The sequence below is a fragment of the Thalia democratica genome, chromosome 2, assembly GCF_965202585.1.
Source record: "Thalia democratica chromosome 2, ktThaDemo2.hap1.1, whole genome shotgun sequence".
Taxonomy (NCBI): domain Eukaryota; kingdom Metazoa; phylum Chordata; class Thaliacea; order Salpida; family Salpidae; genus Thalia; species Thalia democratica.
Window position 1 is genome coordinate 44,390,228 of NC_139166.1, and position 24,583 is coordinate 44,414,810.

The window sequence follows — 24,583 nt, forward strand, 5'->3', positions numbered from 1 at the left end:
CCTACCCTATCAAAGTATATAAGACAACTATTTGAACTACTTTTTACAAAGTATTTTAAAATTCTCTTTTGAGTTGTAATCTGTTTAGAATTATTATTAATTAAAATACTAACTATATACATTCAGGTTTTAACTTTCTGCGTAACAAAACATATGGCAATGACTCTTTACTTTGCTAGTTTATATACTTCTGTATGTCTTTTTCAAACTAATTTTCTTATAAAAACTTGTTGCATTAGCCCAACCTAATATAAATTTACGTAAACTAATTTTCAAAATAAATTACAGAAAACTTTTTGAATTTTTGGTGCAAAAACTTCCTAGCTAGCTTCAAATATCGTTTAAATTTTCTAAACGTGAAAACTTATATTTTTTAGTACAAAATTTTCAAAGTTATATCCTAATACTTAAGGTTACACTTTAATCCATAAAAAATCATGAACTATAAGAATCTTAAAAAAGTTAATAAAATTTTCTAGTTATTGTTCAACAAATATATCGATGAGTACTCACTACAATAAAAAAAGGTTTATGATAGGATGTACTAAAACAGGTATAAGTTAACGAAAAAATCTTTAAAATTCCATTAACGAATTAAACAAAAAGTACATGGTTGTGTCAGAAAAGCTCGGACATTTTTAGTACAGATATTTTAAAATAAAAGTACTACAACTATTTTATAGACAAGTGACGTTAAAATTATTTCTTAATTTGTGTTTACTACATAGACTTAAAACAAAACTATACACTTAAAACATTTATAACCTTAATACTATATTCAAATTGACTATTTTGTAATAGTTTTGAATCCGACTAGTTAATTTATGAGTAGGAAGATAGAACGCTGCTGAACTGTAAATATTTTACATTTCTTCTACTATTTAAAAAATAAATGCAAGTTACACATATTAGTTAAATTAGTATAGCTTATTGTATCAATCTTTACAACATATTTTATCCTTCTACTCACACCATTTTTTCTCGTGCACGAAGGAATTGATATTAACTTAAAGCATGGTGAAATACAACAGTATCATTAAAGGCAACTGTTTTTACTAAGGAACTTTAATTAAAAAAAAAATTAGTTAAATTTACTAAATTAACTAGTTTTAGTATTTAAGTTATTCAATAGTATACTTAATGTGAAGAAAAAGCATTGTCAAATATTAGTAACAATAAGTCGTTGATAAAAATTTAATGATGATAATAAATATGAAATCACAACAGAAATGTTACTAAGTACTACCATGCAATTTTAACATACAGCTTATATTATTTTTAATCTAATAGAAATTTACTGTAGCTTAAATTTATCAGAAAAAAAATTGTAAATAGACTATATCAATCTTTTATTTACTGCTCTTTTTTGTGTAATGTTAATAAATTATGGTACGTATACTATAGATGGAAAGTTTTATTTTTTAAATAATGTCGAAAAAACCAAGCAAGTAAAAAATTAAGGTAAACTGAATTTGAATAAAATATATGTAAATAAATTGATGCAAAGTTCAAAACATCATAATTAACAAGATGCATTCATGTTTAAAATATGCATAAAAGTAAACTATTGGAAAAATTATCATCATTAATCATTAAAAGCAAATAAAATGTTTGGAAAAGTGAAGCTCTACATTCCAAAGTTGAAACCACCGGCAGGATTTTGGGGAGGCACGCCCGACGCCATGTTCATGCCGCCCATTCCCATCTGCATGTTAGGGGGCATCCCGGCGTTGGGATTGAACCCAACCGGTTGACCCCCATACCCCGCCGGACCCGAAGTTATCATCAGGGTGGGGTTGTCTGTAACCAATTTGTTTTTGTTTACACTCAAGTAATTACTTGTGATAAATTGAAAGCCGTTGAAACTAATAAAAAAATAAAACAATGCTGAAAATAAACAGCTAACCGTATACGATAGGCTGCGGTTGCTGCTCTGTATTTTCTTCTACTTCTTTTCGTGAACTTTCGGCTTTTTCAAGCTTTTCAACCTGCATAATATCAGTATTTAGTTATATTGTCGGCTTTTTAGTCATTTTTCATATATCAATTACTTTTTTGACAATTAAGTAAAATTTGACTACAAGATTTTCTAAAACATAGAAGCGCTTAATTTTAAATTAAACAGCATGTTTAAAAATAAATTTTTATAGTACTTATGTATTAAAATTTTTACGTAAAAAGACTATGTTTTCTATGCAAAGTAGACTGAAGACAATACTGTTCTACAACAATAAACAATTTGACATTAAAAGAGTAAAATATAATTTAGAAAATAACTTTTTCTTGCAACTCTCTCGCGCACTGAATGTAGTATGGCATGGCAAGATCGCTAATTCCGTACTTCCAAGCCTGGAACATGACCACGTCCAATCTGACAAGGTCGTAGCAAGAATACAGTCCGGCGCTGAAGCACTCGTACCTTCCCTTCTCCAGGAACCAATCGAGCAGCTCCTCGGCCAACTCAGTGTCACGTGACTCGCCGGCGTAAATCATTGCGTCCTGGATATTATTTTTACTAACAAAAAGCACATCAATATAATTGAATTTATACTTGTGATTTGATTGGACTAGAAATTTTCGTATAAACTAATTAGGAAAATTAAGTTTAATGCCTACTTGTTTGTATTATGGCATGCATTTTCTTATTTATAAAAACTTTTACTACGTCTGTTTTATAATAAAAAAATAAAAATTTGAAAAAATTTATAAGTTTAGAGTAAAAAACCTTGTAGAGAAGATCTTTCTTGCACAATTCAACCGATTGCTTCCATCTATTGTTTCCTTTGTACAAATACGCGGCAATTCGCCTGAATTCAATTAACTCGTGCTTCTCCAAACGCTGTTTGTAATAAAAATTATTTTGTTATTTTTTTTTAATAAAAATTCGTAAATATCGTAATAATAAAACAATAAAACATTCAAAATTAAGCAAATAAAAACGTTTAATAAATATAAAAAATATTAGTATAATATTACTTGAGCAAGCATAATGGTATCAAAATTGTCATAAGCGTCAATGGAGTTTCTCAATCCGCTGTAATCTTCCTCTTCGATCAACAAATCATTCAATGCTTCATTAATTGCCTGTAAATATTTACACATTAACAGCTAACATCGAAACATTCTTACTTCAAAGAATGACTGAACTTGAAATGTATATCAATTAGGTATAAAATAAAGGTTATGTACAAGTTTTTTAACATTAAATTTTTTAAAATTTAACATAACACGTATTCATGAATATTTATGCTTTGTTTAAATCATAAACTGGTATAAATTTCTATTTTACTATAAGGTAGTGTTAATAGCTAAAATAAAATTAACAAAATTACTACCTTTTTTTTAATACTTTTCAACTTTTAATTAAATAAATAAATATATTAATCAATAGTAGAATATCGAAGTATCAGGCAAGTATATCTAAAAATATGATAATAACCTTGTTATTGTGAGATTGCACTGATCTGAGATAAGGTTTCACGAGTGCCATCCTGTTGAGCTTTCTGAAAAACGAAACAGCTCTGGTGTGGTCCATACGAGGTGTCAGAACAGTTAGCAAATCATTAATCAACATCGGTTTGTAATCCAAGTAAAATTTCAACGATTTGTAATACAACTCGATGTTTGCTACCTGTTTATGACAATGTATGTTAACTTAATAATTTCAGCAATTGTTTGTGTTATAAAATTAGCTTTTATTAACCAGCTAAACATTAAAAATAGCTATGTTGTAGTTAATACTTTAAAGTTTTTTTTAATTTATTGACATATATTATATAAAATTAGCTATTTTTGCGTATAAAAGAGACAATTACCATCTAAAAAGTTAATATTAAAAACACAATTTAGCTAAGAAAATCTAGTGGTTTACACTTAATTTGTGCGTACCTAAAAACAATATTTTGATAATGCGATTAGTATTATAAAAAAAAAACTATAACAAAACCTTGGTGACAATATCTTTATATTGACCTTCCTTCCAAGCATCAGTAGGGTGGGACATCATGGTGACGACTGCATTGTCGTATTCTTCATATTTGTCATACAAAAACACCAGTTCTGACCACAAATGAGCTTGTTCTGCTGCTCGAAGAACCTAATTGTAAAAATCAACTAAGTAAGACTGTAAAAACACAAAACAATAGCTTATATTTTATTTTTATTAAACACATATATAACCTTTTTTTAAATAAAATCTCGTAGATGTAGTTAAGTAATAAAGTTTCAAATTGCTATAATGTTTAACAAACTTAATTGAAAAAATAACATTTGCAAGTAAACAATTTTATATTGCACAAGCCAAAGCTAACTTTAGGGATGTTGACGCGAGACCAGAAAAGCTCGAGATGTTCTCTCATCTTGTTGGGTTTGTATTTGGAGTACAAAATAGCGAGTTCAGTGAACATTCCCATGTGGGCACGTTCCAATCCCAACCCAGCTTCTAACAAGTTGATCAGCTCCTCGAAATAACCGCGTTGCTAAAAAATCATAAATTTGTTGATTTACAACATTAAAATGCTCTAATTTTGACAGAGTTAACTATCGTTGAAATCTAAATACATTTCAATAACCCTACTTTAGTACATTTTATAAAAATTTCAAGTGCATGCAATATACAAAATTAACCTCATAGTAACCAATAAGTTCTTCCAGTTCATCAGCATGAACAACTATGTGAAGACCGCAGTTTTGTGCCATTCTAAATTCTTCAGAGTCAACACAAGCAAAACACACCTGTAATAACATGTTCAGTGTTTAAGATATTAATAGATTTTTTTTTACTCAAACTAAAATTTATTGTTAAGCGAAACATAGCCATTTCATTCAAAATATACATACTTCTTTCCAAGTCCTTGTGGAGTTTGCCTTTCTTGCAGCATCTACAGCATTCTGGAATTCTCCGAGATGCACCACTGTTGAAGCGAGTCGTGCGAAGTTGGAAATATTGTTGAAAAGAATCTTAGCTGCTTCATACATCTGCTCGTTGAAGCATCTATCTCCAACCTGTTGTTCGAAATAACAATTGTTCTTTATTTTTAGCAAATCCAAACGTTTCTTTTATTAAATTTTCTTTTTTTATATATTTTTAGGCAAACATGCTTTTTATAATAATCAACTACATACAAACTATTTAAAGATTACTAAATGACATACAAACTATTTAAAGATTACTAAATGAATATATTAAAAATCAAAGGTCTGTAAAACATAGATCTTTTAATGTTAATTTATCCAACCTTTATTAGGATGACAGGACTTAATTAAATTTATACATTACTAATAATTGTTTTTTACTATTAATGTTTTAATTTGTTATAAAAATTAAATATTTAAAATAGTTTATTATTCTTTACATCAAAACTTTTTCTATAACTAGTTTTAATATCTAAATTCTATTTTTTAAATTTATACCACAAACTAAAAACAATATTGTTTTAAGATAAATTAGAATTTGTTTATTAACAACAATTACTTGTTGAATATTGGCATTGTTAGGGCCAGAAATGAACTCTTCAAGATCAGCAAGGCGATTAGTTTTAGCAAAAGCAAATACAAGTTCAGTTTCAACGTAAGATTCACGAGCTTTCTTTCTAGCCATTTGCAGGTATCTGACTAAGTCCTCCCAATTTTCTATTTTTTTAAGTTTTCATAATGTTAATATATGCAAAATAATACATGTTGGTAACTATTCTAATAATTACTAAGATCTTACTAAACTGAATCAAACTATCGCTGAAACAAACCAGATTTGGAGGAGACATCCACGACCTCCATGTAGGACGAGGGATCGTCAGCTTTGATGTAAGAATCGATCGCTTCTTTCACCATGCCGCTGTTCAGCTGCGCTCTTGCCAGCTGGCTCCAAACACCCGGCTCGTTGCATCGCTCGGCAAACTCGTAAGCGCGGTCTAAATTTTTCACGTGATCGATCAACACCTGTTCGAAGCAGTACTTGTTTTAGCCTAAAAAGGTAGCTGTATAGTGTATACGTGATATGTATGCAAAGTTCAAGTGATTCATTGAAGATAGATTATCAATATAATATTTACATTAAGCTCGTAAAAAAACGTGTTAAAACACTGTTGAAGGAATGTCAGTGACTATATACTTTAAACTTTATTTTACTGCACAGTGTTTAAAAAATAACATTAGTTTGTTTTAAGAAACATCAATGTAATAAAATATCTATTGTATTAAAGTTAATTTAGTTTGTTATGGATATTTTTATTTTTAATAGTTTATTTGAATACTAATTTTATAAAAAATCATTTGAACACTGACATATACTCATTTTTCATTGGTTTTACAGAAATTAGTTTGCATATTATATTCTAGACATAAATATACTCATACATAAATTATATAAAATACAAACATATAGTTTTAAAGAAATTTAAAACTTAAGTTGTTTTATAACTTTCATAGAACTATCTTAATGTTTAATTCAGTTTTTATAAAGCCATAATTAATTTTATAATTCTGAACAAAGTTTTATACGACAGATAATTTAAAAATGTACAAACAGTAAAGTTGAGAAATTAAATTTAGCAATACTAACGCTTATTGCAGACGAATTGACATCAAATTTGTTGAAGATTGCAAAAGCCTCTTCAAAAAGATTAGATTGTATAGCGATGTTTGCTATGTCAGGGGCATCGTAATTGTCTAACTGAGTGATGTAGTCCATAACTCTTGACTGGTCTGCCTTGATTGCAGTCAGAATGAGCAAGTTTTGCAAGTTTCTGTTGAACAACACAAATTGAAAAAGTAAGTTCAAACTGATCAAGTTAAGTCATAAGCGTTATATAAAGCAAATCATGCATTACGAAAGTAAAAAAAAGTTTAAACAATTTTAAATATTAACAATACCTTTAAACTTATAAGTAGTTAAACCTTGACTTAGTAGCATTAAACTTAAAGTATATGTATCATGGTTGCCACTCATCAAGCTGAGAAAAATTTCCAGACTTTTTCCTGACTGTTTACCAAAATTTTCCTGACTTTTATAAATCAAACTCTTAAATTAAACTTATTCTAAAATACATAATCTAACACTTGAAACTATATAAAGCTTTCAATCTAATTTTAATACAGGTTAAAAACAACAGTTTTTTTTATGAATTCTATCATCAAACTTCCAGTACATCACTTAAACCATCTGTGTATGATTGATGTTTGTAATAAACAGCTCTATCAGCAAAATACTTATGTTATTACCTTAAAAACACAGCTTGTCTGAAAAAAGACACATTTTTTTTTGCATTTACTAGCATGAATGTATCTAAATAAACTAACGACATATAAGGAACTTTTACAATTAAAACCTTGAATTAATAACAAACTTTCACAACTAAAATCTTAAAACAATAACAAATTTTTACAGTTGAACCTTAAAACAATAAAGAACACAAATTTTTAGAATATGTAAACTTTGGCATAATTAAAATATAAAAAAACTATTAAATACTGATCTAAAAAAAAAACAATGGTTAGTCAGAGTTTGAAAACCCAATACATAAAGTAATAGTTTTCTGTACAAATAATTCTAATCTAACACCTTAATACGAAAAATAAATTTACTCTCTACCAGTAATAAGCCATTTATCTAACTAAAAAAGTAAACTTTAGTCAGACTTAGCATATAAGTTGTAAAACAACCTAGAAGTTTTAAATATCTAGTAATAAAAAGTATTTACTTAAAACATGTTTTACTTATATAAATTGTTTACTTAGTTTAATAAAATACTACCCAAACTATTTAATATAGAATCTTTAAATTAAAAACCAAGTAAAAAAGAATATACTTAAGTAACTGTAAAAAATAGACACAAAAAAGTGAACTATATATCTGTTGTATAAAATATTTCCTCTTATCATTTAGTATAAAATTTGTAACAATTAAATATACTCTTATTTACTTTAAAAACCTAAGTTACTCTACAAAAAATACAAATAATAAATAAATTTAATCTTGGCATATACCTCTCTTATAACTTTTTTTAATAAATTTAAACAACTTTGAAAACATATAAAGATGTTAAATATACACATTAACTTGTTACAAAAAATACTAAACTAACTGCTTAGTTATAAAGAACTCAATTATTTACTTAAACAAAATACACTTAGATTCTAAAATTATGCTAGAAAACTTTTGTGTATATAATATACCACAGTTTCACTTTGGAAGTGTCCTTGCTACAAACCATCAATACTAAAAAGCTTACAAAATCTGCTTGTTCAAGTAGGGTACTTGTTTAATATGTTAATAGAAAATTATTGCAGTTTTATAAAGGATATTTTCTAATTTATACCAGATGAAGGCATCGGAAATAAAATTAAATATTTTTGTCAATTTCTAGGAAAATTTTGGAAATTTTTTCTGACTTTAAAGGACTTTTAATTAATTTTTACCATTTGAAGGCTTTGGAAAACAAGGAATTCTGTAAACTTAAAATAACAAAATCTGGCTTTTTTTTTTTAATTTTATCAAATTTCCTGACTTTTCCTGACTTTTTTTCAAAACCCCCCATTTTTTCCTGACTTTTGTCTTTTTTTTTTTAATTTTCCTGACTTTTCCTGACCGAGTGGCAACCCTGATGTATAGTTGGTATTGATAAACTTAATCTCCATTGAATATTATAGATTAAGCTACCTATTTTTTTCCTTATCGTACAAAAAGTATGTGAACATTTAAATAGTCTAGTAATTTATATTTACCACATGCCATATTTTGAAATACCTAAATATTCAATCATCTTTAAATTTTAAACCTGTGATCACTAAACATTGTTCCATCAATGACAATCTTTTCAAGCAATTCAATAAGTTCCTTAGGCAAATCTGCAGCCATGAAAGACTTAACTGCCACAGAAATCTCATCAGGGTCCTGTGCTTCACCCAATGCTGTTTGTACAACCTGAAAAACGATTCTATTGTACCAAATACAAGCACTATACACAGTGAATGATCATTTTTTATTTTATTATTGATTCACTGTTAAAAACAATACCAAAATAAGATGCAAACCTAAACTTTTATCACATTTTTTTTAATATTTATACTTTAAATTTAAAAATTTGAAATAAATATTTTTATTTAAAGCTAAACAATAACAAAAAGCATTAACTTCTACTAAATAAATACTAGCTATACTTTGTTTTTTTTTTTAATAAATTAACTAAGTTATGAAATTAATCAACAATGGAACTTTAATTTATTATATTTTGTAAAGGTATGAACTAAACAAAAGCTTCTTTTTTTTTACCTGGTCAATAAGTTGTCTCCTATGAGTATTAGTTTCAACTAAAACTTTTTCCCATAACTCACTATCCTTCCTTTTAACAAGGTACCTGGCTTCAGACTTGAAAAGAGAATTTTCGTTGCATAACTGTTGATTTTTTAATAAGCTTTATTATTATTAACGGCTTATAGTTTTTTGCAATTAATGTATTTAAATCATTATCCCTAGTTTTTCTACTATAACTGTAAAAGAATTAAACTAAATATAACAATAAAAATGAAAACAAACATTAATGAGCTCATCATCACACTGCCCCCTTTCATAGCACACGCAAGCCATGTGGGGGTCGCGCTTTTCACAATACTTGCCAACCACTTTGCTATCATAGTGCGGGTTCTCACGCAGGAACCGTTCAGGATTGTTGTTGCTGTCAATGTAGATTTTGGCGAGGGCGTTGTGAGTGGCAGGCTCCTCACATCCTTCGCGAATACGGTTTTCCAGCCACTGAAGTAACAGCTTCAATCTTTAAATCAAGACATTACTCGGTTTGAAAACTCATAATTACACTATTCTATTTAATAAATTATTGAATTGTCGTACAATGTTTAGTTTAACTACACTTTTCGTTTATATTTCATATAAAATTTCATATAAAATCTTTCATACAAATCATATTAACTTTGCATCTAAATTTATGATTCATAGTCAGACCCTTACACAGTTTACATAGTATTACCTGTTTCTTTTTTCAACTTCTTCTACAAGTTCATCCGTGGAGAACTGGCCCTTGACAACCATGATGAGATTCTTGATAGTGTCTTCTTGACAATCTACATCCAACAAACCACCAACGACGACTGGCAAACGAGAAGGATTTACCTGATAATAAAAAAAAAAAAAATTTTTCTTTAATATTTATAACGTAGTTTTTTATCTATCATATTAGTTTACTATGAAAACTAATAAAATAAAAGTTAATAGTAACAATGTATATATAAACATTAAAAAAAAAAGTCTATAAGATTCCATAAACAAACCTTTTGTACATAAATTTCAATATACTTTGGGATGTTATTTCTGTACAAATAAAGTACAAGGTCATGTACAAAATCAAATCTGTCACAAACAATGATTAAAGGAAGCTGATCTGTGAGTTTTGCTTCTTTCAGAAAGTTCTTAACCTGTTATTAACGTTGTTAAGTGTGAATTTTACATTGAAAATAAAACAATTAAATGTTGTAGCTTTCTACAAACTTTTTAACTTTTAAATGTATTAATTTAGTTAAGAAACAGGAGGTAGTATCTGAGTTTTTAGTTGACCCATATCAAGCATAACTTCAATTAATAAAGACAATTTAATTATTTTATAAATTAAAAACATATTTCAATTTTAAACTTAAGTTATACAGTAGTATATATTAAAAACGTTTTTTTCAACCTGCAGTTATTTTTTGTAAATAGTGTACAAAATTATTTTAAATACTGTTATTTAAATACCTTATCTGGATCATAGCAGTTTGACTCTCTACAAATTCGTTCAACTTCTTTGATTTGGCCGGTTTTACAAGCAGATTGTATATACTTGAAATGCACATCTGCCTCTTGGCTGAAGTTAACAATAGATCCAAGAAAGTAGAATAAACCTGTAAAAATCGCGTATTTAATACTTGTTGCACCCGATTCTTTCAAATTACAGAATACATTTAAACATAAAACGTTTTAGGTCAATTTCTAAACAATCAAAAGATTTAAAATATAATAACTAAATAGTGCTTAGGTTAGTAATTGAATGTTTTTAATCATATTTTACCAAACACAATAAACTTGAAGACCGGAAATAATAGCTTCAAAACTTAAATTTAGAGACAAATATTATACAGTACACTACCGCTTAAGTACGCAAATTGAACCCGACCAAAAAGTGCGTACTTAGCACGGGTAGTGCGTACTTTTTGAAGACATAGTATAATATGAACTTTAGTTGTTTGTTTTCTTTCTTACAACTAGCCACCAAATAATTAAGCCAAATAAACAAGTCTTTTTATTTTAAATAACATTTAATACACAATTCTAATCTGCAAAACTTTTTATTAGACTTTAAAAAGATTTATTTTGTCTATAAAAAGTTTCTACATAATTAATACATACTATTAATATAGAAAGTCAATGTCAGTCAATGGTATAAAAAAGAATAATAAGCCATATTTTGTTTTGTTAGAAGTAAAGTACCAAACTACATTGTGTTTACCAAACATTTTGAAAACATCAATGTTTGTACATTTAAATTAAGTTATGACTTAACTATGTTGTATTTGTAAGTTTTTTTAGCTTTGTCATCAAGATTTATTAATTTAATAGCATTACAGCTCAAATATCATTATTCTTTTCACTTTTCTGCAACCACTACATAAGCATTTAGTTTATTAACATTTAACAACAGGACTGTCACAATTGGCCACTTAGACTACTCAGGATTACTCACTCTAGTTTAAAATTTGTGAAAGTCTTAGGCTAACTCAGCAGGTTGGCCATTCTACCTTTCTTGATAAGTGCGTACTTAAGGCGTGATGCGTACCAAAAAAAGTGCGTACTTAAGCGGTAGTCTACTGTATTCATGAAATTTTATTTATACTGCATAAGCATTATTGACATTAAATAGAGTATTGTAACATAAATATAAATAAACAAACTTAACAAAAAATTATAAACTCATCAAAACATACGTTTCATGTATAAATACTAATTTTATTATTATAATTTAAGTGAAAAAATAAAGGTTAATTTTAATTAACAAAAACAATAAGCAACAACTCATATACACTTGCCTTCAAAACTTTTAAATGATTCGAATATTTCAATAAGCTTATCAGTTCCCAGTTGTTCGTGGTATTTAGTTGCTACTTTTACACAGATTTGTAAATTTTGACGAATGTTCGCTTTCAGCATAGCCTAAATTTGTATAAATATAAGTTTTGAAAAACGTAAAACAAGATTAAAAATAACAAATCGTTTATTTTGTGTTTTAATTATGAATAACTCAAATTTGGACCAAAGGTTATTACTCTTTTATTTGAAATGTATTTAGTAAACATTCCTTCACAATACGCCATATTTTTTCCTATGTATTTTCTTTTGTCATATAAACAATAGTATACTTACACTTAAGTTACTAACAAATATCACCATAGCTTATTAATGACCAAATGAACATCACATTTAAAAAATATAACTTAGGTTGAATTTGAAGAAAATATTTGTTTAAAAATAATATGTGGGCCGTGTATTTCTACTTGACAGATCATAACCAACCCGGAGTTAGACAATCTTGGTGTAAATACTAAACATGATACCGGGATCGAAGACGAAAAAGTTAATAATTAAAAAAAATATAAGAAATATAAGATGTTGAAAAAACAGTATCTAAATGATATTGACCTTAATACATTCCAGAGAATCATCAACACTAAGTGATCCGAAGTAGTTAACAAGGAAATCTTGATTGAGAAGGTGCGTATGAATGATGGCACGTTGAATGTCATACAAATCGGTGTAATGTTCCAGTGCCCTCTGCAACAAGCCCGCTTTTTCACACAACTGTGCCACGTGTGCTTTGTCGTAATGTGTGAACATTTGGTTGCCCAGAATTGCATCAGCGACCTGTTCAAAAATTTATTTTACGAAGTTAAGTAAAACAGAAATTACTTATTAACTTAAAATCAATAAAATTTCACAAATAAACTATGTGAAAGTTATGGGTGTTTATAATATAAGAGGTTTAGTATGTTTGTAAAGAATAGTAATAAATGTAAAGAATAATAGTAATTATACAAAAATACAACTTTTTAAAAAATGATAGTACATATTGAACTAGTTTAAACTAAAATCATATATAAACATCTATTAAATTTTAGAACTGACTAATTTATCAAAAAAAAAACTTACTTGCGGAAAATGCATCAGATTCATTTCAAGCAGTCTTGTTTGCAATGCACCTTCAGAAGGTCTGTTGTTTTTTAATGCGTCTAACAAAAATGCTGTACATTGTTGAATCAAGTTTTGTTCCATGAAAACGTCAACTATCTGTTTTACATAATTATTTTAAACTGTGTAGCAGCAGAGAATAACTCTATTCAATTGAATATATACTGATATTAAATAAATTATTATGTTTTTAGTATCTTTTGAATAATAGCATACTTGAGCAACATCAGCGAGCGGTTCTTCATCTTGGACCAACATCATTGCGAACTCTTTACCAGTATCAGCACTGATTCTCATGACATTTCTCAACAGGAAAACGTAGTCCGGTTGGTATCCTACTTTCTTCGCATACAACACTATTTTTTGGAACTGGCGTGTCTCAGCAAAACACATAATTACCTGCCATTAATTTTATTTCAACTACTAATTTTTAAAACACAAACATAATACTACAAATAAGACGAAAATCTAGCTGAGAAACCTTAGTAAAAATCAAATATATGTTCAGATGCTCTATTTAGTCAACAAGTTTTTGGCAGTTCTTATAATAAATAATAATAATGCTTTAGTGTAAATTTTTAGACATTATTAGATAATGTTTATTAGTAATAGTATTAAAAACTAAAAAATGAGAAACTCAAAGCATTTTATAAAACCAAGTACATAATTGAAAAGCTAAAATCTAACATAACCGATATTACCTTGTTTGGTATGTTAGCTCTAAGATAGATGGAAAGAGCAAGTGTAGAATCAATAGGCTTGACAAGATCACCAAGTTCTTCTGAGCACTCTAATTTCTCCTCTTTCAGCCATTTCTCCATTAATTGCTTTCTGTTTTGTGCCAAAACTGGTTTGCACAGTTCCAAAGACTCAAGTTTGTTAAGTTTTCCCTTATAATGTAAGTAAACATTTTAGAATAAGCTATGCATGTGTCTAAATATCTTAAAAGTATTTCAACTTTAACTAAAGATATATTTATTTAATAAGTAACATTAAACAAGTATATGGAGTGTAAAAACTAAATACAGTAACTTTAAAATAATCAAATTCAAGTACAATCAATAAACAAAAGGTCGATTTATAGTAAATAACCACCTGGTCAAGCAGTATACCAAAGTATTGAAGAAGCGGTGGAGTATTTTGACCAGGCTGTGCCTTTACAGTTAGAAACATTTGGATCGTCTCGCTTGTACGTAATATTCCCTGTTTGAAGAAAACTAAATAAATCAATTGAAAAATTTTAAAAAAACTAAGCCTTTTGCTGTTGGAAATTTTTTTTTTCCTGAATATTACAGGCCTTTTTTAAATTACCATTCGAACATGCCAGTTTTAAATAAAAATGTAAGAAAGGATTTACTATTTTTATTCATTTTTTTACAAAGTATAGACGTAAAATATATACAAGCTTTACAATAAAACTACTATTTGTATCAACCTTTACTTTAAATTTTAAATTGGTAGTTTAGATAGCTCAAAGTCAACATTAAGTTTTAAAAAACTTAATATTGTTTAAATTTGTTGTTTTGAAGTAAAGATAACTTGTCATTCTTAAAACAACTTGGGTATTTTAAGTTAAAAAAATAATTTAATTTTAAAATTTAAAAAACGCTATTTAAATCAAAAAGAAATCAAGTTGAAATTTACTAAAAACTTAGTTTATCATAAAGTTAGTTTATAGTTGCAAAAAAATTAAATTTGAGTTATAATTTAAGTAGGCGTTTTCTTAAAACACATACAATTTAATGTAACTTTGTTTAACGGAATTAAAACTAAGTAGAGATTTAAATTATTAAGTATTAAACCTCTTAAAAAGAATAAGAAATAAATATCGATTTCTAAATCTGAATACCTTAGTTGCTTAGCTTTGAAAACTTTAAAACTTTGCTTAGCAAATGGAAAACTTGAACCTATTTAAATAATTATGTAAATGTATACAATTTTTTTTTTCAGCAAAAGAAACAATACAATCATGAACAAATAAACAAATGTTTATTTAAACAAATAACAATATTTGGTAAATACCAACCGGTGCAAAGTACTGAGTAATAAAAGCAGTTTAATTGGCATTTCATCACCAAATATTTTAGTGTTTGTATTTTTTTCCATTAAAATGCTAAAAAAAAGTTAAGTAATATATCTAAAAGTATTTCTTAAAACAAAAAAAGTGTTTTGTTTTGAGTTGAAAAATACAGCAACACAGTTTAACATTTAAAGGTCAAAACATAACAAATGAAAGAAAATTGTTTTTCAAGAGTTTATATTGCTAACCTAAGTATATAGAGCAGTCAATATCAATACATTAAACTTAAATTTAAAATTTTGTTATTAATTTTATCTAAAAAATATTAACAACAAAAGGTGTTTTTACGCTTTATAATAAACCTTGTTAACTTAAAAGAAATAAATAGTTAACAACGGCCAAAGAATATAAACTACCGATATTTTTTAAGTCTAAAAACAGTGTAAAATATTACATATGGTTTTTGATAGAATTTACAAAATAATTATAAATCACAATTAGACTTATCTTACCTTAGGTGCGTTTGCAGCAACTTTAGCTGCTTCACTGTAGTTACCGGAAGCAAACAGCTGGTTGAACTTAACTTTAAAAAGATCTTCTGCACCGGCAAGGTTGTTGCGAACAGCAAACTTCAACGCCAAGTTGGTGTTCTTCAGCGTGTTGGTGATGTAAGGCACAACATTTTCTTCGTCCACAGACACTGACAAAACCTAAAATTTAATTTGATGTTTTAGAAATAAAACTTTATTTTTTTGAAAATATAAACCCATTTATAATAACTTTAAGTAAATCATGTTTATTTTTCGAACCTGTCCTTTCCTGTTGACACCAATGAGCCCGGATGTGGCGTCGTGAGGAGCCGTTACGAAAATGGTGTCGGCAGAAATCCGGTTCATAAAAATGCAAACGGCAGTTTCGAGGTCGTACATGTGGATGTAACCATACTTCGTCACAACAAATATCACGTTGTGCTTCTTTGACACCTTTGTGTTAATTAAACATGCTATGTTAGCAAAATTTTATCATTTAAAATCTGATTAACAAATATGTAAAAAGATAATCAACTTGTTATGTAAATAGTAAAAAACACATCTACATTCATAAAACAAAAATTTTCAAGTAGTCCAAGCAGCTTTTAGTAATATTTGAAAATTCAAATTTTATTAATCTTAATTCAACTAAGAGCAAACTTTATAATAATTTACATTTGTTTGAACAAATACAGTTAAAACTTAAGGCCAAAATTAGCAGTACCTGCATTGCAACAGGAAAGTCGTTTTGAGCTTCAGGAGGAAAGAAGACATCGACAGTTTTTTTAGCAAATGGTTGGTTGCCTGCGGCTGGTGCACCCACTTCAATGATGTGAAGTTTGCCACCTTGTTGCCCTCTTACCGCAAAACAAAACAATGTTGATTCTTCCTGTGTTGTAAAAAATACCGAGTTTTAAAATCATTTTTAACAAATATAAAATTCAAAAAACACGTTAAGAAAAATAACTATTAGACAAATGATGATTAGAAAAAGTTTTGACAAAATAACCTAAGCATAAAAACCATAAATGCTCTTCAGTGAATTACTAAACTTACTGAAGATACTGGATAATTTTAACACACATAAAACTTAAACAGTTAAATATTAAAAGTTTAATTGAATGTGTTTATTTTTTTTATATTTATTTTTACCTAAATCTACATAATAGCAAATTATTTGTTTTTTAATTTATACTTATTAACAATTTTAACACCTTGTTGCCATCCAACTTAAGTTGAGCAAATGAAGCAGCGTGGCCTTCAATTGGCTGGCTTACTTTTCTGTCAACTGAATACAACTGCATTGCACCAACAACACGATTTGCCTGCGCCGAGATTCCAATCAACAGCAACCATTTCTGCTTTGCGTCAGTTCTGTTTACAAAATTATATATCTTTAAAATTACTTTGATATTGCCTTTTAAATTTTTTATAAGTTGACTATTTTAGACTATTTTAGTTAAATATTTTAGATGAAACTTTTTTTTATTAAATAGCTTAAGTTGCCCAAATATTTTTAAATAAATATCAAATTTTAGTATAACTATATTAGACATAAACCTTTACGGTTGTTTTTTTTTTTCAAAAATATATATACTTTTGACAAATAATATTTCAAAAAGTATCAATGTATATACAGATTTTATTTTAACACCATAGGAGGTAAGGGACTAATATTAAAGTTGATTTCATTTTATAGACCTTTAACTAAGCTAGCAGTTGTTTTTTACTATTTCTTAAAACTCAAAAACAAATTTTAGATATAAGGGTATTAAGTCGAAGAGGTAAATAGTATCTTTATGAAATGACCGAACTTATAAAGGCAAAAAAAGACAATTTATTTTTAGAAATCTGTCATCTCTTACTGTTTTTAAGCTATTATTATCAACTTACTTAGTCTAGTCTTTCAACTGAACAATAAACAACCGTATTGTTTTATTTTATTTTCTTTAAGTAAAAAATTTTTTTTAGCTTAAAATTAAAAAATAAAAATATATTTTTGTTAGAACAACTTCTTTTTACTTAATAATTTAAATTTTATGACCAAAAATTAAAAAAAAAGCTATTTTTGTTCATTTAAAAAAAAAATTGCCCTCAAAGATTTTGAGAGTTTTTTTTTTATTTCTCAATAATTGTAGGGTTGATAGATTTATAATGAAACGGCACTTTTTGCATTTTTAGTTTGCGCCTCCTATAAAGATTCTATGAAACTGTCTAACTTTGAATGCTGATATTTCAAAAGTTTATTTAAAATTATTGAACAAGAAAAAGTATCTGATAGCTTAGTTGTTATGTAAAAATTACGATTGAAAAAGAAGCAATTATCGATTTTAAGTTGTTTAAGAAAAAAAGATAACAATCAAAATATTTATCGAATGATTGCATAGCTTTTACTTAGCTTATTTTATATGTGTTTAGACTGAAAATAAAACTCACATTAAAAAAACTTTAAGAAGTTTTATTCTATTATAACATAAATAAACATAAAAATTAACTATGATAAAATAAATTTGTAAAGTTTAATATCGATAAGAGTTTTTGAGCTGTACATCATGCAAAAGAAGCTTTATAATTAAAACTAGTTAATACTGCTTATATTACTAGAAAAAATACTAATTAAATACAAACCTATAATTAATTATTTGACAACTAGCAAGACTTGTGTGTTTGTCAAACATCTTAACAGGCTCTTGTGAATCACCTAAACATTTTTTTTATTGAAAGTAAAAAATATATACTAATTAAGCTATTATTAAAAATCTTTTAAGGGCATAGGGGGGAGGTAAATTACTTTTTATCAATTTGATTATATTTTATAGAGTTTTAAATAAGGTACAATATATTTTTTATAGATTTTAAAATTTCAAAATAATATTTGAGATATAGAAGGTCAAAGTCGGAGGCAACAATAGGTTCCTTATGGGAAGCGCAAACTAAAATCGCAAAAAAAAGACTATTTCACTAAAAAACTATCTACTTTAACGTTTTTTGAGATAAATACCTAAAACTTTTAAGAAATGTTCCTTGCAGTATTTAGAACAGTTTTTCATTTAGAACAAAAAAACAGTTTTTTTTTTGTTTTTATGTCATAAAACTTATTTTTTTATTTTTTTAAATTTTGTTCTTACAGAATTTTATAAATATTACAAGAAACACTTCCTGAAAGTTTGAGGTAGCTATCTCAAAAAATGTAGGAGGAGATAGATTTTTACTGATTTCTAGTTATTTGATGTTTTAGTTTGCACCTCACATAACAAACCTGTTGTTGCCTCCAACTTTGACCGGCTATATCCCAAAAATTATTATGGGTTTAAAAAATTTGTAAAAAGCAACTTGTAGCTTAGTTAAAACTCTATAAAATAAGACTAAATTGTGAAAAAGGTTATTAACCCCCCTGTGCCCTTTTATATATATTGATAAACATTTTATCTGGCAAAACATTTTGTAAAAAGTATACAACATATAAATTATTATAAACTTGAACAAAATGTTTTATCTAAAACATTTAAAATCAAACCTTCCATACTCCAATGGTACACCGATTTATCAGTAACCATTCCTATCATATTAGTAGAAATCCACTTCCAAAAAACAACATCTTCTGTCATAGTGTGAGCCTTAAGTTTTGATTTCATTTCCATGTTAAATATTTGCAAAGTTCGGCCAGCTGTGTATTTAAATATATAATTTAATACCAAAGTTAGATTTGATATTATAAATTGTACAAAATAAAATATATATTACAAATGTTTTCAATAATTAAGTTTTTTTTTTGCAAAAAAAAAAAAAACATTTGCTTCTAGATGAATTTCTGGCTGGGGTTTAAAGACTTAGACTAAATTTTAGAGAACATAAAAAGATTATTTTTTAAGATGTAGTCAGTTTCATAAAGTAGTTTATTTAGTAACAAATGGAAGGCTTTGCAAAGTTTTCTTGAAAAATTTTCTTGGAAAACAAGGCTCATTAAATTAAGATGCTTTTAAAACTTTTTTAAGCTTTAGAAACAAAGTTTACATGAGATACTCTTTATATTTCTTGTTTAATAAGTAATTCATTTGAAAGCTAATTGATATAAATACATAATTTTATTAAAAACCTTGTTTAAAATGACCTAGGAATAAATGGTGATAAATTTTAGATAAACTTTTAAAAAAGTATTAGTAAACTGTTTTTTTTTTGCAGATTTTTTTATTATTTAGTTTCAATCTTTTAATAATGATATACCAGACTCCTAACCTATTACCTCACCAACAATAAAATTTTCAATAAATGTAGTTTATACAAAAATAAATAAACTTATAAAAAGATGGATATTCTTTATCAAAAGTTTTAGACAGAAAATTAGAGTTTAATTTATATATCTTATAAAATATGTTATTTTCTAATATCTAGTAAAACTTAATCAGCTAACACATCATTAACTAAGTTTTGCAAATACAATGTACTTATTAAAACTATAAATTTTAATATACTACCTTTCAAAGCAATAACTTTGCTAGCAGGATTCATAATTGCAGATTCAGCAGAAATAGGACGACGAATTGGGTTTGATGAATCGGCCATGTCAATTATAACTACTTGTGCTTGCTCCCCGACTTTTTCTCTTACACATATGTACTTGTCAGATTCCATTGTGAGAGTAGAAAATCCAATGTTAGCTGCATTGATCCCAATGTTCTGGAGCTAATTAAAAACATTAAACAAACTTGTTAATAGTTTTTTTATAACTTATGTGACTTTAGATTCAATTTAAAAAAAAATAAATGCAAAAATTTGCAAGCAAAATTATAATGTTTTTTCTAACTTTTGTACAAAAATTATACCTATATTATAATCTAACTTGCTTTTGATTAAATTTGTGAAATGGAAATAGTAAAAATGTATACAATAAATTTACTAATTAAAATCTTCAGGACATTGACTTTTTAATATCAATTTTTTATTTTAAATCAACAAAAAAAAAAACTTAGTACTAAGTTAAGTTTTTACAACTCTTTCTAATTTAAATAAACATAAAAACAATATGTTATAAAGTTAAAGTTATGTAACAGTAAAAATTTTTAACAATGGCTTAAATTTTTATTAAAACTTGCATATTGTAAAATACAAACTTAAATTTACTGAAGAAAGAAATATTAGAAATTTTATAACTATTTATACTCTTCCATTTAAAAAACAAATAAAATATAACTTTACTATAAATAATGTTTATTATAATTTATAAGATAAAATATTTAGATTTTTTATCAACTTTGTCATTTTTATTTATCAAACTAAAAAAAAATATTATAATAAATAATCTTTGTGCTAAAAAAAACTATAAACTTATTAACTAATCTAAAATTAGTTTTTACACAGTGTTTTTTACTAAAAGGAAAATAATATAAATGATTTCAACCATAGTACTTATATTTTAAAGAAGAATGTAACACTGAAAAATATAAGTTATTTTTTTGTTTTAATGTAAATAATCATATATTTACTTACCTTCATAACTAGCTTAAAAGCTTAAACATAAAAATATGCATTCAAATAAAACTGAACTTACTTGAACATGTTCTTGAAATTTTATTGGCAACTGCTGAGCCATTTTCAGTTATTTATGAAATTTTTTATATAATTTACTTCTGTTCTAGTTATTTTTGAAGTCAAGTTTAGTAAAAATATTTGTAAACAATTTAGTATCAATATGAATGATAAAAAATTATTTTATAAATAAAAATAATAGTTTTAAAGCATCTAAACATCACAAAAGTACTGCATTTGTTAAATTAACCAACAAAAATTGTACATCTACCCACATAATGAAAGTTATTTTTCATTAAATATTTACACAGGTTGTAACTTTTTTAGTCAAATAAACTGTCCTGAGTGATCAATAACTGTCCTGAATGTCCTTAAATTGTCATGAGTCATCCTGAGTTCTTGTATACTTAATAAAAAAAGTTCATTTTTAAAATCAATTCAAATGAAGTTCTTCTACAAAATTTGTTATAAAATAACAAAATATTAAAAATAAATCAACTAAATCTCATACATAATGTAGAAACAAAAAACTGGCCTTAGATTTTCTGAAATCTTAAAATTACCATGAGTTTAAAAAAAAAATTAAAACGATCTTGCGTCATCCTGAATTTAAAAAATTAAACTATCCGGAGTTAAATTGATACATCCTAAAATTTTTTAAATTTTCAAAATAACTTGAATTAAAAGAGTTGCCATTCTTTGAGCTAAAAAAACTGCCCAAGTGACCAAAAAGTGCCCTGAATCACCCTGAACTTTTACAAATGTTTAATAAAAACTTTTGTCTCTGGTGCAAACTACTTATGTGTCATATTCATTTTTCTTCTTAATAATTAAAAAAAGGTTGAATGTGTATGCTTCTGCATTAAATGTTCAGTAAACTTAAGAAAAATTCAGTTTTTGAAGATTAGACTTTACTAGTATATACTCATTTTTTACCTTTTTTTTGATAAAAATAAGCGTTTATACGCTATAGTAAAAAATCTTATACATGATATAATTTATAAATAATACAATTTTACTAATATACATAAGTAACTAGAATTATTAAGTATATTAAAACTTTTAAATGCCTAAGTAAAACTTTTATAACTCTAATTTGTTATTGTTTAATGTAAACACAAATCATGATATACATTAATTTCAGACTTAAAACAAAAGCTAAAATGTTATTTCTAAGCATAGTGAAGAACTACCAGAAAGGCAAAAAAATTAAATAAGCATTTCAAAATCAATAAAAATCATGTTCTTCTTAAACAAAATTGGGTAGATAAAATAACAAAATACTAAAACTGGATCAATGAAACCTCTTTCAAGATCTAGAAAAAAATATACCCCAAGATTTTTAAATATTTTAAAACTATCCTGAGATTTTTATTAAAAAAATAAAAACTGTTATGGGTGATATCCTGAGTTAAAAAAAGTCAAAATATCCTGAATTACCCTAAAGTCTTAAAATATAAGTCTTTTCTTAAATAGTGTTTGTTTGTCTTTTTAGTTTGTTCCTTCCTTAAACCTATTGAAGTCACCAACTTTGATTTTTCGAATCTTAAGAGCTACTTTGAATTTTGTTTAATGCAGGGTGGCCACTGGTATTTGAGAAATTTCTTTTAGGTTTTTTGAATTTCTTCCAGACTTTTGAAATTCAGGGTTAAAAAAGAGTATTAGCATATTTTAAACTTTAAAAAAAAAATAATAATGTTTATGTAGTTATTTTTTAAGTTTTTTATTTTTATTTTTTCATTATTGTTTTAAAGTTAGCTCAAAGTATCAGTTACAAGTAAATGGTTTGTAGCTCAATGACAGAAAGGTCTTTCTCCACACCAATCCATTGACCTTAGTTGTGAGTGTTCACATTTTTCTTTCTATCTTTCTAGATAACTTTTAGGGGTCTGCTGAAATATAACAAAGTTAACTTTAAAAATTATAAAAGGAAAGAAAAAAATAACACAGAATAATATATTCTTTTGTCGTGGACAAGACCAAGACGTTAAAGTGTATCCAAGACTTGTGCGACTCAATAACCAAAAGGTTCTTTGTGCACCAGGTCCTTAGACCAAATATTTTGAGCGCCTTTTTTTTTTTATACAGTTAGTCTATTTAAACTTATATTTTTGTTTTACTATACACTATAGTTCATTATTACAAAACTGATTGCTGGGAAATCTCTTTTATAAAGGGGAACTCATTTAATGGAAACCTAGCTTTACTGTTAAAATGCAATATTTTCATTGGTTTTTCTCAATATTTACAACTTTGTTTTTAAGCTTCTACGTCACCAGTAAACTTTAAAAAGGGAGTGTACAAATTGTTAAAAGTTAGAAAATCTTGGTAAAACTAATAAATGCAGGGATCAAAATAAAAAATATTAACAAGTGTAGTTTATCTTTTTAGGAATTTAAAAAAAAAGTTCTTTATATCAAAAGTAAGAGTAAACCCAGTACCTACCGGTAAAAAATTGTTTAGCTTTTTTTTAGTTTTAAATCAGTTTATTTTTACATGCTGTTTGAAAAATAAACGACTTTTTATATTCTTTTTCACAAGCTTTAAAACCTATCATACTTCTATAGATATATAATTTTTAGTATATAACTACACTAGAAATATTTTTCTCAATAAAGTCTCTTATTTTACTTAAATAGTTTTGTTAAAGTTAAAAAAGAATCAAAATTAAAGTTTTCATTGAAAAAATAATTAACTACGTTTATTTAAAATATCAAAGACTTACATAAAAGCTTAAATATTTTTGATTCAGTAATTGACTTAATTATTTTGTATCTGCTACAAATTCTTTTTTGTAAGTACAAACAGATTTAAAAATATTTATAGGTAAGAAATGATCAGATTATAATTAAACAAATTTAAAACAATTTTCACAAAAACTGATTAAAATGAGATCTCATTTTGATTAGAATAGATCGGATTAAACAAAAATACATCGGATCAAAGTTATTCTGATGGAAATAAACTCGGATATAATTTGATCTAATTAAATAGAACTGGGAAGCGTGTCCTGTTTAGTTTAGACAAAAGTTCAACTTATAATAAATAAAACTTAAATAAGTTTAAATAAAAAATGCTTGTTCTTATCATTGTTTCTGATTTTAATTAGTAATATTTGGAAAAACTTCAATCATAAATAGTAAAATCAACATTAAAATAAAAACTATTTGCACACTATTTTGTTCAACTGACGCACACTTCACTGTGTTAAAAAATTAACACAGTTTCACAGAGTTCTGAAAGGAATGAGCACTACAAAAAAATAAGAGTATGTGAATACAT

At 26.5% G+C, this 24,583-nt stretch overlaps 1 protein-coding gene across 1 annotated transcript; it reads right to left on the reverse strand.

Moving 5' to 3' along the window:
- Positions 1 to 1,240: 1,240 nt before the first annotated feature.
- Positions 1,241 to 21,409, reverse strand: LOC145830072 (clathrin heavy chain 1-like). Its single transcript, XM_082937958.1, has 33 exons — positions 21,324 to 21,409; positions 20,251 to 20,458; positions 19,293 to 19,442; positions 18,404 to 18,476; positions 16,990 to 17,149; positions 16,500 to 16,664; positions 16,055 to 16,228; positions 15,758 to 15,955; positions 14,321 to 14,428; positions 13,927 to 14,115; positions 13,442 to 13,624; positions 13,187 to 13,324; positions 12,680 to 12,901; positions 12,070 to 12,193; positions 10,742 to 10,887; positions 10,282 to 10,425; positions 9,981 to 10,123; positions 9,533 to 9,767; positions 9,269 to 9,391; positions 8,775 to 8,920; positions 6,560 to 6,743; positions 5,745 to 5,937; positions 5,474 to 5,631; positions 4,840 to 5,004; positions 4,627 to 4,734; positions 4,311 to 4,478; positions 3,947 to 4,096; positions 3,440 to 3,631; positions 2,977 to 3,084; positions 2,726 to 2,839; positions 2,278 to 2,499; positions 1,907 to 1,988; positions 1,241 to 1,800 (listed from the first exon to the last, which is right to left on the reverse strand). Exons 1-33 carry the CDS (start codon positions 21,363 to 21,365, stop codon positions 1,628 to 1,630), a joined length of 5,088 nt encoding a protein of 1,695 aa, XP_082794084.1. The 5' UTR covers positions 21,366 to 21,409; the 3' UTR covers positions 1,241 to 1,627.
- Between the last annotated feature and the right edge of the window lie 3,174 nt (positions 21,410 to 24,583).

Coding starts and splice junctions, on each gene's coding strand:
- LOC145830072 (XM_082937958.1), bottom strand. CDS start 21,365: ATGGCTCAGCAGTTGCCAATAAAATTTCAAGAACATGTTCAA. Junction 14,429..15,757: donor TTGCTGCAAACGCACCTAAG/GTAAGATAAGTC, acceptor TTCTTCAAACAG/GGAATATTACGTACAAGCGA. Junction 5,005..5,473: donor ACAATGCCAATATTCAACAA/GTAATTGTTGTT, acceptor TTCGAACAACAG/GTTGGAGATAGATGCTTCAA.